The sequence below is a fragment of the Budorcas taxicolor genome, chromosome 7, assembly GCF_023091745.1.
Source record: "Budorcas taxicolor isolate Tak-1 chromosome 7, Takin1.1, whole genome shotgun sequence".
Lineage (NCBI taxonomy): Eukaryota > Metazoa > Chordata > Mammalia > Artiodactyla > Bovidae > Budorcas > Budorcas taxicolor.
The window spans coordinates 43,976,270-43,995,519 of record NC_068916.1 but is presented as its reverse complement, the minus strand read 5'-3'; the positions used below and the strand labels follow the sequence as shown (position 1 = coordinate 43,995,519).

The 19,250-nt window shown below is 46.2% G+C and overlaps 1 protein-coding gene across 1 annotated transcript in view; it reads right to left on the bottom strand.

The window, feature by feature from the left end:
- Positions 1 to 12,839, bottom strand: part of LOC128051017 (pyruvate dehydrogenase E1 component subunit beta, mitochondrial) — a 29,186-nt gene extending 16,347 nt beyond the window's left edge. Inside the window, 1 exon segment of the mRNA XM_052643520.1 lies at positions 12,770 to 12,839. Coding sequence (XP_052499480.1) covers positions 12,770 to 12,839 — 70 coding nt within the window.
- Positions 12,840 to 19,250: the final 6,411 nt, after the last annotated feature.

Genomic DNA, 19,250 nt, shown 5'->3' with positions numbered 1-19,250 from the left:
TTTCCCCCAGAATAGCTTGACATCAGGGTCGCATTGGGGCCTTTTTTGACCTTGTCCAACCTGGGGAGCTTTGGCTTCCGTCTGGGGGCTTCGACTCCAGTTAGGCATGTTCTCCCTGTGAAGGGAAACTCCGTTTATAAGGCGCTTTGGAGAAAGGTCACTGGTTTAATGGGACTAGAAAGTCATGTTAATGTGACTTTCCAGCTGGCTAGGTTTTGGTTTATTCTGGTTACTTTGGTAATGTGCAGACATCTGGTACTAACTGCTTACTCTAAGGCTTCCTCTACGATTTTCTCATTTCTTCTCAAACCCTCTGCAAACAGGCGAGTGGCTGTGGAAACAAGTGAGGAACTCTGGCCAGAGTTACTCTCTGGTGTGTCCTAAAGGCCCACAGCCCACTGTGCCCCAGTAACTGCCACCCAAGTGGAGGATGTCCTGGCATGCTGCAGTCCATGGGGTCGTGCAGAGTCAGAGACGACTGAGCAACTAAACAGAATTGCAGTAAGAAGTGGTGGTCAAGTTGTAGTTACAGGAAATGTCCACAAGTCGGCAGCAGTTCTTCATACCCAGCTTTGGTTACTGGGGCAATCAGAGCCTTAGGGAAAGTCGGCTTCCTGGCTGCGAAATAGAGCGAAATGTGCCTGGGCTTGTGTCTCACTATTTCTGCCCCCTAAAGTTTCACACCTTGTTTGCAGGCCCATTCCAACCGGGGCCACAGCACCCAATTGAGGGTTCTCAGGTGCCTAGAAGGATGCACTGGCAGGAAGGAGGCTTGAGCTGGGAACCTTCTCCCAAAGGTCCTTGAGGCCAGAGGCCCCAGCTCCATCGTTTGGGTGCATCGGGTACTCTGGTCCCAGAGAGGTAACCAGACAGTACAGGTTTAAGAGGGAGCTCAACTAAGTGCGCCTGGTATGTCGACACCACCCCAGTGCAGCCATGGGACCCAAGCCTGCCCAGACTCCAGGGATGGGAGAGCAGCCCAAGTCAGGGAGGTCAGAGATAGTGCAATAGGGACTGCTTTTCTGTCCTTAACATTATGCCAATGTTACGCTGGAGTATAGCTGATCTGCAGTGTTGTGCTCAGTGTACAGCCACCCAATTCAGGTATTATTTATCCATGGAATATCCTTTTTTTTTTTTTTTTTGCCATAGAAGGTTGAACAGCATGCTGAGCATCAGGTCTTTGTGAATTATTTATCTCAGATACATTTTTCTGTATATACAACGGAGAAAGGAACAAAATAATTGCGGGAGATTATCTCTTAGAGATACAGATGTCTGTGTATAGGTAGTGATACAGATTTTTGTGTATATGTGGAAGGAAGGAAGACAGGAAGAGGATAATCCTTGGGGGTTATCTATGACAGATACAGGTTTCTATGTTTATGTTAGTCTGGAGATCCTAATTCATTCTAGGCCCTTCACTTTTTTTTTCCCCCCTGGAACCCTTTGTTTGACTTTGAATTCTCTGAATCTCTTTTTGGATTGTAAATTTGTTGCCTTATTTGTCTATTTTTACTTTGCCTGGAAGGTGCCGCACATACTATGGTCTCCATCTGCCTGCCTGACTACCCTTAGTGTGTGATCCTTCAAGGTCCATCCCTGTGGCTACCTGTGTCATAATCCCTAATTTCAGTGGCTGCTTTTTGTGGGTGAGAAATAGTCCACCGTATATACGCCACGTCTTGTTGGAGCACTAATCCCTCAGTGGAGATTCTGCCGGTTGTGTGTCTTGGCTATTGGATGTGGTGCCGTAGCAGTGTTTCTTGGTGTGTATGTGCCTTTGTCTCAGCGGTTTTCTTGGGATTTAGGCCCTGGTGTGGGAATTCAAATCCTAGGCTTTGTTCCCCCTGATAGTTTTTTTCCCCCCCCCCAGGCATTCGGAGACTGTCCATTATACTGGCTGCTGCTACAGATAGAGTAGGAGGTTCTTTTGCCTCTAGGCCCTCTCCCGCCTGTATTGTTTGTTAGCTTGTGAAGATGTCTATTGTGACTGGTGGGTTTTGATATTTCATTGTCATTTGTTGACATTCCTACAGCAATTAGGGATGCTGAGCATCTTGTCCTGTGGTGGAGGTATGAGGTTTTTTTTTCCTTAAAGGGTTTGAGGAAAATTTACCTTTGGCAATTGACTTCCTGAAAGTCAGTTGTATTTGGGATATATTTCTGCAATTCCCATCCCAGGACATTAATTACCTGAGGGTAGCTGTCATTACAGAGAAGGTGATGGCACCCCACTCCAGTACTCTTGCCTGGGAAACCCCATGGACGAAAGAGCCTGGTAGGCTGCAGTCCATGGGGTCGCGAAGAGTCGGACACGACTGAGCGACTTGACTTTGACTTTTCACTTTCATACATTGGAGAAGGAAATGGCAACCCACTCCAGTGTTCTTGCCTGGAGAATCTCGGGGACGGGGGAGCCTGGTGGGCTGCCGTCTATGGGGTGGCACAGAGTCGGACACGACTGACGCGACTTAGCAGCAGCAGCTGTCATTAACAGAACCTCAGGCCTTGTGAATCAGAGGCGGCAGTGAGTACTGGTGGTCATATTGTAGTTATAGAGAATGTCCATAAGGTGGCAGCACTTTTTCATGCCCACCTCTGTTCCCTGGTAGCTCAGTTGGTAAAGAATCCACCTGCAATGCAGGAGGCCCCGGTTCGATTCCTGGGTCGGGAAGATCCGCTGGAAAAGGGATAGGCTACCCACTCCAGTATCTTGGGGCTTCCCTTATGGCTCAGCTGGTAAAGAATCCACCTGCTATGTGGGAGACCTGGGTCCAATCCCTGGGTTGGGAAGATCCCCTGGAGAAGGGAAAGGCTACCCACTCCAGTATTCTGGCCTAGAGAATTCCATGGACTGCATAACACGACTGAGCAACTTTAAAATCTTAAAAAAGGAATCTGTTTCCTGGGGCAACCAAAGCCTTAGGGAAAGCATGCTTCCTACCACTGTGAAATAGAGTGGAGTGTGCCTGAGCAAACACTTAACGGCTTGAGTCTCACTACTTTTTCCCCCTAAAGCATCACACAAACACCCTGTCCAGACTAATCCCTTCCAGATCCACTGCACCCTGCTGAGTGTGCTGAGGTGCTAGGAGGCTGCACTCTCAGGTAAGAGGCTTGAGCTGGGAACCCCAGCACCAGAAGAGGTTGTAGCTAGCTGACTCTTGCCTTCAAATTCCTCCAGGCTTTGATGCCACATGGGACTCTCGTCACAACCAGAACATAGCAGACAGTGGATGTTTAAAAAGGGTCAGTGAATGGAGAAGGAAATGGCAATCCACTCCAGTATTCTTGCCTGGAAAAGTCCATGGACGGAGGAGCCTGGTGGGCTGCAGTCCACGGGGTTACATGACTGAGCATGCAAGCATGAGGGTAGAAGGAGATGGGTTGGTAGGAAAAAAAAAGGTCAATGAAGGGCATCGTGTGGGGTGGGGTTACCACCCCAGCCCAGCAGTAGGACCGAAGCCTGCTCAGTTTCCAGCATGGGATAGTATCCAAGTCAGATTTCAGAGATAATAAAATGGGCATTGATTTTCTTTCCTTTTATTTAACATCATACAGTATAGACAAAATACAGTGTAGTGATTGTTGTCTGTATATAGCCGCCTAATAGGGGTATTACGTATCTATGGAATATCTCGATTCTTTTTTCTATTTTTGCCATAGATATTCTATCAGAGTGTTGAACATCAGCTTTCTGTGTATATGAGGAAGTTCAGTTCAGTTGCTCCGTTATGTCTGACTCTTTGCGACCCCATGGACTGCAGCACGCCAGGCTTCCCTGTCCATCACCAACTCCCGGAGCTGGCTCAAACTCATGTCCATCGAGTCACTGATGCCATCCAACCATCCCATTCCCTGTCATCCGCTTCTCCTCTTGCCTTCAATCTTTCCCAGCGTCAGAGTCTTTTCCAATGAGTCAGTTTTTCTCATCAGGTGGCCAAAGTATTGGAGCCTCAGTATGAGGAAGGAAGGAGATAGACATTGCGGATTCTCTTTCAGAGATACAGATATCTATACGTACATGACAGGCAGGCAGGCAGGCAGGAAGGAAGGAAGCAGATAATCCTTTGTTGTTGTTGTTAGTGGCTCAGGGACATCTGACTCTTTGGACCCCATGGACTGCAGCATGCCAGCCTTCCCTGTCCTTCACTATACCAGAAACACTGATTTTTTTCAAACAAAAGATTTTTTTTTTTTTAAGAGTTTATTATCTTGGAAAAATAGAACAAGTCTCTTTGGCAAACAATAGGCCAAACAAGAACAAGATGGTGGGGTAGGACACGCGCTCATCTTCTCCTGTAAGAACTCCAAAACTGCAACTCTCTGCTGAACAGCCATCAACAGGAGGATGTTGGATCCCACCAAAAAAAGATACCCCGCGTCCAAGGGCAAAGGAGAAGCCCCAACAAGATGCAGGAGAGGCAAAATTGCGTTTAGAATCAAACCGCATGCCCGCCAGAGACGCTCATCAGAGGACCGTGTGTTCATGCTCATCAAGTAGTTAACTTCTTCCATTCGGTGGGAGTTTCAGCATCTGTATAACACCTCAGGGAGTGCGCATCAGATACCATTAGCTCCGTACTTCAGAGAGGAGCTACCGCAGAGGATACGGGATGCGGTCTGTCCTGGGAAGGCCCTATAGGCTCCTGCTCTATTACACCAGGTGTCTGGGCTCAGCAGCTGGGGAAGGTGGGGCTCCCTCCTTGGTGTGGGGAGCAGCAGGATCACAGTCCTCTGAGGGGCCTCTTAGCCCCCAAGGTGAAATGGTGAGGCAGTGGATAGACAGATGCATCTGGTCTGGGAGAGGGATCCAGGCTGGAAATGTCACTGGAATCATCATCGGAAGGAAGAGGAAAGGCCGGGGTCAGGGTCGGGGGGCAGGTGGGTCACAGCCAACCCTGTGCAGGTGATGGTGGTCCTGTTGGAAGCAACTCAAAGCTGGAAGGACTGGCCCCCAGAGGCACAGCTTCATTCTCTTATTCCTTTGTAAAACACTGTGTCAGAGTTTGAGATACCCTCAGGAGATTTCTGAGCCCAGTGCTGCTGTGGCTTCATCAAAGGGCCTCGGGCCACGCCCATATTCCCCCTGGGGATGAAGCCCATCAGGGCACGGGGCCCACAGACGTCAGGGAACCCCTGCCTTCTTCCAGCCAGCTGCTGCTCAGAGGCCCACACCCTCCCATTCTGGTTCCACCCCCAGAGCCTGAGAAGAAGTCCTGTGTATAGACTGACCGCTCAGTCTTCGCGCTCCTCTTGCTGGACTTTTTGGTGGACTCTATGCTTCCCTGAAAACAGGGGTGCACGTGTCATTTCAAATTCTGATGTTCTCCAGATCTGAGCCCAGAAGTGGGGTTGCAGGATCCTATGGCTCCTCTGTGCATACTTTTTTCAGGAATCTCCACGCTGTTTTCCCATGTGGCTGCACTCTTGTGCATCCCCAGAGTGTACGGAGGATTCCATTTTCTCTACGTCTTCTGCAGCATTCACTCTTTGGAGATCTTTCTGATGATGGCCACTCTGACCGCTGTGTGTTGGGGGGGGAGGGGTGGTTCCTCAGTGTAGATTTTATTTGCATTGATTTAATAATGAGTGGGTCTTCCCTGGTGTGGCTCAGCAGTAAAGAATCTGCCTGCAATGCAAGAGACGCTAGACATGTAGATTTGATCCCTGAGACAGGACGATCCCCTGGAGGAGGAAAAGCAACCCACTCCAGTATCCTTCCTGGAAAATTCCAAGGATAGAGGAGACTGGAAGGCTACGGTCCATGGGTTGCAAAGAGTCGGACATGACTGAGCAACTGAGCACAGTAATGAGTGAGGGGGTGTCTTTCCAGGTGCTTGACTCGTGTATAACTAGACATACACATGTTCTTTTTCAGGTTCTCTTCACATATAAATTATTATGGAGTGTTGAGGAGGGTTCCTTGTGCTATGCAGTGAGTTCTTGCGGGTGATTTTATAAAGAGTAGTGTGTTAATCTTGGAGAAGGAAATGGCAACCCACTCCAGTATTCTTGCCTGGAGAATCCCAGGGGCAGGGGAGTCTGGTGGGCTGCCATCTATGGGGTCGCACAGAGTCAGACATGACTGAAGCGACGTAGCAGCAGCAGCAGCAGCAGTGTGTTAATCTACTGTGGGGAAACAGTGGAAACAGTGTCAGACTTTATTTTTGGGGGCTCCAAAATCACTGCAAAAGGTGATTGCAGCCCTGAAATAAAAAGACGCTTACTCCTTGGAAGGAAAGTTATGACCAACCTAGATAGCATATTGAAAAGCAGAGATATTACTTTGCCAACAAAGGTCTGTCTAGTCAAGGCTATGGTTTTTCCAGTGGTCATGTATGGATGTGAGAGTTGGACTGTGAAGAAAGCTGAGTGCTGAAGAATTGATGCTTTTGAACTGTGGTGTTGGAGAAGACTCTTGAGAGGCCCTTGGACTGCAAGGAGATCCAACCAGTCCATTCTAAAGGAAATCAGCCCTGGGTGTTCTTTGGAAGGAATGATGCTAAAGCTGAAACTCCAGTACTTTGGCCACCTCATGCGAAGAGTTGACTCATTGGAAAAGACTCTGATGCTGGGAGGGATTGGGGGCAGGAGGAGAAGGGGACGACAGAGGATGAGATGGCTGGATGGCATCACCTACTCGATGGATGTGAGTTTGTGTGAACTCTGGGAGTTGGTGATGGACAGGGAGGCCTGGCGTGCTGCATTTCATGGGGTCTCAAAGAGTTGGACACGACTGAGCGACTGAACTGACTGAATGTGTTAATCTGAACCAGCTCATTTCTCACTGCCCTCCTCTTTTCCTCCTTGGGAACCATAAGTTTCTTCTTGAGAACCATAAGTCTGTGAGGCCATTTCTCTTTGGTAAAGAAGTTCATCTGTCTCCATTTTTATGGTATCACCTAGAAGTGATACTATATGATTCTTGTCTTTCCCAGTCTCCCCTGCTTCACTTGGAATGATCACCTCTACTTTCCTCCTTGTGGATGGAAATGTCATTATTTGATCCTTTTTAATGACTGAGCAATATTGTGTTGTGTCTAGGTACCCCATCCTCTTCATCCGCTCATCTGTGTTCTGCGCTTGCTTTGCTTCCCTGTCTTGTTTGTGGTACCTAGTGCAGCTGCGATCATAAAGCTGCCGGTGTCTTCAAATTTTGGTTTTCTCCATATGTACACCCAGGTGTGGGATTGTTGGATCCTATGGTACTTCTATGCTTAGTTTTTTTTTTGTTTTTTTTTTTTTAAGAAACTTCATACTCTTTGGGCTTCCTTTGTGGCTCAGCTGGTAAAGAATCTGCCTGCAATGTGGGAGGCCTGGGTTCAACCCGTTGGTTGGAAAGATCCCCTGGAGAAGGGAAAGGCTACCCACTCTAGTATTCTGGCCTGGAGAATTCCATGGACTGTATAGTCCATGAAGTTGAAAAGAGTCAGACACGACTGGATGACTTTTATTTTGACTTTCATACTCTGCCTAATGGATGTACCAATTTATATCCCCACCAAGAGTGCAGGGATGTTCTCTTCTCTTCGCATCCTCTGCAACATGCTTGTTGGAGATTCTCTGAGATGGCCATTCTGACAGGTGTGAGGTGATAGCTCACTGGACTTTTGATTTGCCTTCCTCTAATAATTAGTGATGCTGAGCATCTTTTTAAGCGCTTAATGATCATGCATATGCCTTCTTCATGAAATGTCCATTGAGATCTTTGGTTCATTTCCTAGTTTTGGTTCATTTTATTTTTGATATTGAGCTGTTTGTATGCTTTGGAGATGAATTCTTTATGGAGATCTTTGTTTTGAAATATTTTTTTTCCCTATTCTGAGTGTTTTTCTTTCATCTAGGGTTTCATTTGCTGTGAAAATGCTGCTAAGGTTAATTAGCTTTTGGCTTATTTTTTTTCTTTTTCAAACTTTCTCATTATGGTTTATTATAAGGTATTGAGTATAGTTCCCTGTGCTATACAGTAGGTCCTTGTTTGTCCGTTTCATATATAGTCATGTGTGTGTGTCAATCCCAAACTCTGTATTCCTCCCCCCACTCTTTCCCTTTTGGTAACCACAAAGTTTGTTCTTCATGCTTATGAGCCTATTTCTGTAATAAGTTCATCTGTATCATCTCTTAAAGACTCCACACATAAGAAATACCATATGATATTTGTATTTCTCTGTCTTGTTTATTTTACTTAGTATGAAAATCGCTAGGCCCATCCGTGTTGCTGCAAATGGCAATGCTTCATCCTTTTTATGGCTGAGTAATATTCTACTGGGTCTATATACCACATTACCCATTCATCTGTTGATGGGCATGTAGGTTGCTTTCAACTGGAGAAGGAAATGGCAACCCACTCCAGTGTTCTTGCCTGGAGAATCCCAGGGACGGGGGAGCCTGGTGGGCTGCCGTCTATGGGGTCGCACAGAGTCAGACATGACTGAAGCGACTTAGCAGCAGCAGCAGCAGCAGGTTGCTTTCATGTCTTGGCTATTGCGAATAGTGCTGCTATGAACATTGGGATCCATGTATCTTCTCAAATGAGTGTTTTCATCTTTTCCAGATATATGCCCAGGAGTGGGACTGCAGGATCCCATGATGGTTCCACCTTCGGTTTCTTAAGGAGCCTCCGTAACGATTCTCCACCATGGCTGAACCAGTCAGTGTGGGAGGGTTGCCTTTTCTCCACACCTCTCCAGCAGTTATTATCTGTAGACTTTTTAATGATGAAGCTGGGTTCCTTCTGAAGCGCCCTGGCCTCCAGGAAATAAACAGCAGGTGAAAAAGGCTGGTGCACAAAAGTACGTAGCGCACGCCACTCCTTGTGTTAAAATGTGTGAAGCTGCTGTGGACTCAAAATATGTGTCAGTATGTCTCCCTGAAATGTGTGTGTATATTGACACCCCAGCCCCCCAGTGTGGCTGCATCTGCAGACGGGCCCCCAAGAACGCCATCAAGGTTAAATGAGGTCAAAAGGGACCTGATCCCCTAGAAGAAGCGTGTCCGAAGAGTCCCCAGAGAGCTCCCCTGCTCTCAGATCAAGGAAAGGCCACGTGAGGACGTGGTGAGGAGATGGCTGAACCAAGCCTCCAGAAGTGAGCTCAGGCTGCAGCCTCCAGAACCAGGAGAGGTTCACTGCAGCCTCGGCGGCTGGGCCTCTGTTCTGTGGTGGCAGCGCAGGCAGAGTCATGAGATGGCTGTTTTCACAGAGAGGATGTTTCTAGCCTCCTCCGGGACTTGGCAGGTGTTACACAGTCCATCCTCCTGCACCTGCTCGTGTTTGTATCTGTGCCTATGCAGATAGGTTCTCAGATGCCTCCCTTCAAGACACAGAGTCTCCCCTGAACGAGATGTGGAGGGGATGGCCTGAGACTTTTGAGTGGCTTGTAAAAGGCAACTCCCCCAACCTCGCCCGCCATGTAGTAAGGAGGCTCAAGTCACACCTGAGAGGCCCACATGGGGAGCAGCCATGTGAGGGGGCCTCGCGGAAGCCCCAACACCTGCCCACCCCCACCCCCACCATGAAGCTGATGCCTCTGTTGCAACTTCGTGAGGGCCCCTCAGCCAGCACCCCTCAGACAGATCACTCTCAAACTCTCAACTGTGAGGTAATGTTTGTCCTAAGCCACCAAGTCAGAAGTAATGTTTAGGCAGCAAGAGATAAAAACACCATGCAAGTATCACCCACCACACATCTGAAATGATCAAACCATGTCTGCCAGCCCCTGGGAACCCCAGACCTGTGCAGTTCTGGCACTGAAGGGGTCCCCAGGTCACTGCACCCCAGCATGAGCACGTGCAGGCAGGCAGGTTTCAGAGCGAGGTTTAATGCCGTGTGCGTCTGAAAGGTTGCTGCTGAGCCATGAAAGACACTGGGATTCTTGGCCTCCAGAAGAGAAGAATTCAATCCAGGGCCAGAGACGAGACTTGATTGCTCACAGATTTTGTGTAATAAAGTTTTATTAAACTATAAAAGAGATAGAGAAAGCTTCTGAGATAGACATCACAAGGGGGCAGAAAGAGTGCCTCATCACTAGTATTCAGTTCAGTCACTCAGTCATGTCTGACTCTTTGCGACCCCATGAATTGCAGCACACCAGGCCTCCCTGTCCATCACCAACTCCCAGAGTTCACCCAAACTCACATCCATTGAGTCGGTGATGCCATCCAGCCATCTCATCCTCTGTCGTCCCCTTCTCCTCCTGCCCCCAATCCCTCCCAGCATCAGAGTCTTTTCCAATGAGTCAACTCTTCGCATGAGGTGGCCAAAGTACTAGAGTTTCAGCTTTAGCATCAGGCCTTCCAAAGAACACTCAGGGATGATCTCCTTTAGGATGGACTGGTTGGATCTCCTTGCAGTCCAAGGGCCTCTCAAGGGTCTTCTCCAACACCACAGTTCAAAAGCATCAATTCTTCAGCACTCAGCTTTCTTCACAGTCCAACTCTCACATCCATACATGACCACTGGAAAAACCATAGCCTTGACTATATGGACCTTTGTTGGCAAAGTAATATCTCTGCTTTTGAATATGCTATCTAGGTTGGTCATAACTTTCCTTCCAAGGAGTAAGTGTCTTTTAATTTCATGGCTGCAGTCACCATCTGCAGTGATTTTGGAGCCCCCAAAAATAAAGTCTGACACTGTTTCCACTGTTTCCTCATCTGTTTTCCATGAAGTGATGGGACCGGATGCCATGATCTTCATTTTCTGAATGTTGAGCTTTAAGCCAACTTTTTCATTCTCCTCTTTCACTTTCATCAAGAGGCTTTTTAGCTCCTCTTCACTTTCTGCCATAAGGGTGGTGTCATCTGCATATCTGAGGTTATTGATATTTCTCCCAGCAATCTTGATTCCAGCTTGTGTTTCTTCCAGTCCAGCTTTCTCATGATGTATTCTGCATATAAGTTAAATAAGCAGGGTGACAATATACAGCCTTGACGTACTCCTTTTCCTATTTGGAACCAGTCTGTTGTTCCATGTCCAGTTCTAACTGTTGCTTCCTGACCTGCATATAGGTTTCCCGAGAGGCAGGTCACGTGGTCTGGTATTCCCATCTCTTGAAAAATCTTCCACAGTTTATTGTGATCCACATAGTCAAAGGCTTTGGCTTAGTCAATAAAGCAGAAATAGATGTTTTTATGGAACTCTCTTGCTTTTTCCATGATCCAGCAGATGTTGGCAATTTGATCTCTGGTTCCTCTGTCTTTTCTAACTCCAGCTTGAACATCTGAAAGTTCATGGTTCACATATTGCTGAAGCCTGGCTTGGAGAATTTTGAGCATTACTTTACTAGCATGTGAGATGAGTGCAATTGTGTGGTAGTTTGAGCATTCTTTGGCATTGCCTTTCTTTGGGATTGGAATGAAAACTGACCTTTTCCAGTCCTGTGGCCACTGCTGAGTTTTCCAAACTTGCTGGCATATTGAGTGCAGCACTTTCACAGCATCATCTTTCAGGAGTTGAAACAGCTCAACTGGAATTCCATCACCTCCACTAGCTTTGTTCATAGTGATGCTTTCTAAGGCCCACTTGACTTCACATTCCAGGATGTCTGGCTGTAGATGAGTAATCACACCATTGTGATTATCTGGTCATGAAGATCTTTTTTGTACAATTCTAACAATGAAGTTATATACTTTTAATTAGTTATTACAGTGAATCGAAAGAATGTCTGGAGGTTGTAAAGACCTTACTCCCATAATTTACATTTTAAGATAACAGGATTAGCCAGAAGGCTTTTTCTAGAATCTGTCCTCAAGCAGGATACATTATTATTATATAATCCTAAGGAATGGCTTAAAGCTCAACATTCAGAAAATGAAGATCATGGCATCCGGTCCCATCACTTCATGGCAAATAGATGAGGAAACAGTGTCAGACTATTATGGGGGGAGCTCCAAAATCACTGCAGATGGTGACTGCAGCCATGAAATTGAAAGACGCTTACTCCTTGGAAGAAAAGTTATGACCAACCTAGACAGTATATTCAAAAGCAGAGACATTACTTTGCCGACTAAGGTCCATCTAGTCAAGGCTATGGTTTTTCCTGTGGTCATGTATGGATGTGAGAGTTGGACTGTGAAGAAGGCTGAGCGCCGAAGAATTGATGCTTTTGAAGTGTGGTGTTGGAGAAGACTTTTGAGAGTCCCTTGGACTGCAAGGAGATCCAACCAGTCCATTCTGAAGGAGATCAACCCTGGGATTTCTTTGGAGGGAATGATGCTAAAGCTGAAACTCCAGTACTTTGGCCACCTCATGCGAAGAGTTGACTCATTGGAAAAGACTATGATGCTGGGAGGGATTGGGGGCAGGAGGAGAAGGGGACGACCGAGGATGAGATAGCTGGATGGCATCACGGACTCGATGGACGTGAGTCTGAGTGAACTCCGGGAGCTGGTGATGGACGGGGAGGCCTGGCGTGCTGTGATTCATGGGGTCACAAAGAGTCGGACACGACTGAGTGACTGAACTGAACTGAAGGAATGTAGAGGGAAAAAAAAACATTTGTCCTTTCCTCCTCCTTGAGAATTCCAGACCCCTCTCTCCTTGGGGACCCCCAGACTTCTTATCAACCTGCCTAGGAATTGACTCTCTCATGTCCACACACCAAAGCTATTCCCACCAACAGAGGAAATGAACTCGTGCCAGATCCTTCCTAGAGTCCATCCAGAGAGCCTGGGCTGTTCCAGATGCAGACGGCAGGAGGCAGCACCAGCAGACAGCACAGGGGCCTGAAGGGGTGAATTAATCAGTCATCCCTCTTGAACTTGCCATTGACATAGGGCACCCAGTCCAAAATCAGCTGCCAGTCAGTGGCCCACACCAGCCCCACGGTGCCCATGGCTCCCCTCGTGCTCGCTGGGGGGGACCCGGTCTCTGGCCAGCCAGTGGTAGCGTGGGCCCAAGAACCTGGTCAGCATCGCGGTGCCATCCCAGCTCAGGGTGTCTGTTTGGCTTATTTTTGTTTTATTTTTTGTTACTCCAAGATGTGGATCCAAAATGAACTTGCTGCGGTTTACAACAGCGTTTTCTGCCTATATTTGCCTCAAGGGTTTTAGAGCGTCCATCCTCATACTAAGATCTGTAAATTATTTAGAGTTTATATGGTATTAGAGAGTGAGAAATGGACTATTTCCTGCTATATCAGTAAAAAAGGATGTCAACAGTTCAGTCCAGTCACTCAGTCGTGTCTAACTCAGCACATCAACAGTTCAGTTGCTCAACATGTGTCCAATGTGCAGCCCAGAGGACTGCAGCACACCTTCCCTGTCCATCACCAGCTCCCGGAGCTTGCTCAGACTCATGTCCGTTGAGTTGGTGATGCCGTCCAACCGTCTCATCCTCTGTTGGCCCCTTGATTGAAAGATGCATTCAATCTTTCCCAGCATTAGGGTCTTTTCAAATGAGTCAGTTCTTCCCATCAGGTGGCCAAAGTATTGGAGCTTCAGCTTCAGCATCAGTCTTTCCAATGAATATTCAGGACTGATTTCCTTTAGGATGGACTGGTTTGATCTCCTTGCAGTCCAAGGGACTCTCAAGAGTCTTCTCCAGCTTCACAGTTCAAAAGCATCAATTCTTCGCTGTTCAGCTTTCTTTATGGTCCAACTCTCACATCCATACATGACTACTGGAAAAACCATAGCTTTGACTAGACAGACCTTCGTTGGCAAAGTAAAGTCTCTGCTTTTTAATATGCTGTCTAGGTTTGTCATAGCTTTTCTTCCAAGGGCAAGTGTCTTTTGATTTCATGGCTGCAGTCACCATCTGTAGTGATTTTGGAGCCAAGAAAATAACGTTTGTCATGTTTCCATTGTTTCCCCATCTATTTCCCATGAAGTGATGGGACCAGATGCCGTGATCTTAGGTTTTTGAATGTTGAGTTTTAAGCCAGCTTTTTCACTCTCTTCTTTTACCTTCACCACGAGGCTCTTTAGTTCTTCTTCTCTTTCTGCCATAAGGGTGATATCATCTGCATAAGTAAGGTTATTGATATTTCTCCCAGCTTCTGCTTCATCCAGCCTGGCATTTCGCATGATGTACTCTGCATAAAGTTAAATAAGCAGGGTGACAATACACAGCCTTGAAGTAGTCCTTTCCCAATCTGGAACCAGGCCATTGTTCCATGGTTCCACTGAACTATTCTAGCCATTGCTTCTTGACCTGCATACAGATTTCTCAAGAGGCAGACCAGGTGGTCTGGTATTCCCATCCCTTTAAGAGTTTTCCACAGCTTGTTGTGATCCACAGTCAAAGGCTTTGGTGTAGTCAATGAAGCAGAAGTAGACGTTTTTCTGGAACTCTTTTGCTTTTTTCTATGATACAATGGATGTTGGCAATTTGATCTCTGGTTCCTCTGTCTTTTCTAAATCCAGTTTGAACATCTGAAAGTTTTCGGTTCACATACTATTGAAGCCTTGCTTGGAGAATTTTGAGCATTACTTTGCTAGCATGAGAGATGAGTGCAATTGTGTAGTAGTTTGAACATTCTTTGGCATTGCCTTTCACTGGGATTGAAGTGAAGATTGACCTTTTCCAGTCCTGTGGCCACCACTGAATTTTCCAAATTTGCTGGCACACTGAGTGCAGCAGTTTCACAGCATCATCTTTTAGGCAAATGCCAACCGATATCATAGTCATCAGCAATTGCAGCCCTCCAGTGTGAGCTGGTGAGCCCTCAGGGAACTCAGGAAGGAGAAGAATATCTGCTTTCTAGCAGCCATCAGACTGCAGACACTCCCTATGGTGAGCCCGGAAGAAAGGAAGCTCAGGATGTGAAAAAAGGATGCTGGCCCCAGATAAGTGAGGTGCATATAAAAGGAATGATTTCAGTGAGACTAACTCTTGCATCTTCCCATACACAGGAAAACACTAAATTCCTTGACTCAGGATATCTGGTTTTCTTTAACAATAATCTCTTGCTATTCAGACTACCTGCCCTTTGTTACAAAGTTCTGGGTAACCTGGCTCCTTCCCTCACCTCCTGAGAGCAGTTCTCTCAGGGTTAGCTGAGATGGTGTCTCCTGGGCTTGAAGACCTAAAAATTCCCACCGAGTAAAACATAACTCTCAAATTTTAGGTTGTGAATATTTTTTAAGTCGACAGGAATACTGTAATTTCATTCCCATTTTCATTGTTTAAGGAACCTCCACACTGTCTCCATGGGCTTCCCAGGCAGCGCTACTGGTAAAGAACCCACCTGCCAAAGCAGGAAACATGAGATGCAGGTCTGATCCCAGGGTGGCCAAGATTCCCTGCAGGAGGGCATGGCAACCCACTCCACCATTCTTGCCTGGAGAATCCCATGGACAGAGGAGCCTGGCAAGCTACACTCCACAGGGTCAAAAAGAGTCGAACGTAACTGAAGTGACTTAGCACACAGACATACTGTCTCCATAGTGGCTGTTCCCAACTGACATTCCAGCATTGATGGAGGAGGGTTCTCATTTCTCCACAACCGCTCCAGCCTTGATTCTTTGTAGAGTGCTTGACAATTGCCATTCTGGACCGGTGGGAGGTGATACCTCATTGTAGTTTTGATTTGGATTTCTCTAATATTTAGCAAAGTTGACAGCATTTCCTGTGATTTTTTTTAAGAGTATGAGTGAAACATCCTGCAATTGACTCCTGAACGTCTGCCCTATGTTTTGATGAACACTGCTAGAACATTCTTTGAAGGCTGGTGTTGTTTACTCACAACCCCATGGGCCTTCTGAATATTAAGTGTCCATCAGCACAGCTTTCAACGCTGTTGTTATGGAAAACGGCCACAAGGAGGCAGCATTTCTTCATGCCCCTTTTTTTCTTTTTCTTTCTGTGCAATTTCATTTTGATCTTATATTGGAATAGAGTTGCTTTCTAATGTTGTGTACAGGAGCTTAATTAAGTTATGCATAAATGCATGCATATTTTTTTCAGGTTCTTTTCCCCATATACAGAAGATCCTAAAAAGTACCGAGAAACTAGAATCAGAGAAGAGAATAAAAATGCAGCAAGAGGTGGTGGAAAAGCAAAAGTGAAGTCGCTCAGTCGTGTCCGACTCTTCGGGGCCCCATGGACTGCAGCCTACCAGGGTCCTCTGTCTATGGGATTTTCCAGGCAGGAATACTGGAGTGGGTTGCCATTTCCTTCTCCACAGGATCTTCCTGACCAAGGGATCGAACCTGGGTCTCCCTCATTGTAGGCAGACGCTTTGAGGGCAGAAGCTTTTACCATCTGAGCCACTAGCGAAGTCACCCTGAGCCACCAGGGAAACTAATGTAAAATCCAAGAAATGTAATCCTGTAGAAGCAGCGCTCTACAAATTTAAAGCACGAAAACTGGATTCCAGAATTCCTTACAGTGGGCACATTTTCCCTAATAAGCTGCCGGAGAAGCCACCCGCTGTGCCTATTGGCTTTGATTTTGAAATGGAGAACAGAACCAAACAGAGAAAAGCAGAGAGGGTATTAGAAGATAAACACTTTAAATTTATGCGAAGCCTTGCCCTTATCTATCTTGTTAGGTGTTGCGGGTGTTCCTAAAAAGAAAGAAATTCCACTCACTGTCCCAGGACTCCTGCCTTTGTTCGGAGGAAGAGAACCCAAAACCCACCCAAGAAGACGAGGATGAGGAGAAGCCAGGAGTGATAAGAGCTCAATAATTACCCCATGACAGAGTACCTTTTAAGCCCAAAATCCCAGTGAGGAGAACTGTGGAAACATGCCCTTTCTCTTTTGATTCAAAAAAGTCACTTACAGAAGGAGAAGAAAATAAAACAACTGCAGAAAGAGGAGTTGCCTAAGTTTTAGGTGCTTCCTTCACCTCATTCTCCTACCATTAACCTGCAGGAGACGATAAAGGAAACAACTCAGATGGAGCCTTCCGCTTGGAGCCTGGCAGAAGAGGTGCCTGAAGGCACAGACCTGGGTTCTCTCCTTGCCCCAGTGACAAGAAGCCTCCTCCTGATGTGATGGAAAGAGTGACTCTGGTTCCTGGATGGTGTCTGTAGCCAAATCTAGCAGTGGAGTCGCCTGGAGAACTTGGGTAGTTTCCACATAGTCAAGGGCCACTCACTTACAGTAATTTGTGTTGCTTCCATCCTCCTCTTTTTTACATATGTCAGAATATATAGTTGATTTAGTTTGTAATTTAGTCACTTAAAGTATAATTTTTGCTGCTTTTATCCTTCACTTTTTATATTTAAATTTAAAAATAAAAATACTTGCTTTAGTTAACAGTTTATGTCTGATTCTTTCCTCTTCTCTGTGCAAAATGGATTTTGAGTTAAGGAGCCCTTTTCTCTGAGGAGGGAGTCTCGTTATCCGCCTGATGAGGAAGAGACTTGACTGATGTGTCCCTCACCGAGGCTGTCTGCCAACTTCAAGCGGAACTGCTGTTCAGGCACCTTCTTCCCTTGTTGGGAACGCTGAGCAGGATACGCTTTAAGTCCTCCTGTGACCTGGGCTGGAATCAATATGTTTGTCTTACTGAAAATTTAAAAAGGCAGTCCCGTACTCCTCTCAACAGTGATTCTTAGCGTTTACGTCTCATCAGCTCTGTACGTGTTCACAAGGAGACGTGATTTCTTCATGACCTACTCCTGTTGACTAGAATAACCAGAGCCTTAGGGTTACTCCTAGTACATGGTTTTGTGTTTTTTTTGTTTTTTTTTTTAAAAGAAACTTAATGTTTACTTCTTTTGGAGGATAGCTGACTTACAATGGTGTGTTTGTAGGTGTAGAGATTCTGCATCTGAAGGAGTCTTTTGGGCCTAGAAAAGAAAACAACGGTTTCAAAGGCCCTTGCTGAATCATCTAAATTCGGAGAAAACAAAACAGAACTTTAGGTCACACTCTGATGCTCCAGGCCAGTTACATCTATCTGGGACTTATCACCCCCTGTCCAGAAACCTTCCACCCCATACACCTGCCCAGAAGACTTAGCACCCCCTCTCCAACTACAAATGCCATCTCAACTAAAGAATACCCAAAACATCCCGCCTGATTAATGTTTCCCTTATCGCTTCCACAAACCTCCCTATAAATATGGAGCCTCCCTGATCCCTCTCGGCGCTCAGCCTGGCCGTTAGGCCGACTGTCACCCCTCCTTGCCTGAAAAAGGTAACCTACTTCTGTTGAGGTCGTCTTTCCTCTTTCTGCCTCGCCCGAACTATACCTTACAGCATCAGTTATCCCCATAAACATATTGATTCCCTTTTGCTTTCTTCCACATACACGTTATTATAGAGTGTGTAGTACACTACCCTTTCTAAAGGAGGTCCATGTTGATTCTATGTTCTATATGTATTTGTGACTGTAAATTAATCCCAACCTCCTAATTTATCCCTTCCACCCACTACTCCCCTTCAGTAACCATGTTTGTTTCCTAAGACTGTGCCTGTTTTTTGCTTTTATAAAATAGCTCATTGATATCAGTTTCATCTTCTGAAGTACTTCACTTACTTCGATTGTTCTAGATTAATATATGGTTGTTTTAGATTATTCCTGTAAATGGCATTATTTTTTTCCTGGCTGAATCATATTCCATTCTATGTATACATGACTTTTTTATTCATTCATCTGTCCATTTTGGTTACTTTCATGTCTCAGCTGTTATAAACGCTGCTGCAGTGCATTCTTGTTACATCTATCTTGAAAAACCGAGACAGTCCCCATGAGACACTCAGTCCCCATTCCCCTCCCTCAGCCTGGCACCTACCATCCTGTTTTCCATGTCTAGGGAGCCGACTGCTCTAGGGACCTTCTATGAGTGGACTCAAACATCATTTGTTCTCCTGTATCTGGCTTATGTCACTGAGCATAATGGCCTCAGGCTTCATCCAGGCTGTAGCCTGTGTTGGAACCGCCTTTCTTTCATGCTGGACGTTCATGGTCTGCTTGTCCATTTTTCTGTGGAGGAAACATGGAATACCTACATACATCTCTCATGTCTTATAATGTTTGTGGAACAACTTCAGAAAGTCCCATGACCCAAAAGTCATTCATCATTAACTACTTTATAGGCTCTTTTATTTTGAAATCCACCAAAGCTCAGAAGAAGGGAAGAATGTATATGAGCTTCACCTGTGTTTCAGTTCAGTCGCTCAGTCGTGTCTGACTCTTTGCCACCCCATGAATCGCAGCACGCCAGGCCTCCCTGTCCATCATCACCTGTGTTTAGGGTATTCATTCTATTCCTGGTGTGTGCTTTGCGTGTGCGCGCGCCTGTTTGCGGACATGTGCTGTACGTGTGCATGGTGCTGTGTAGGTGCGCA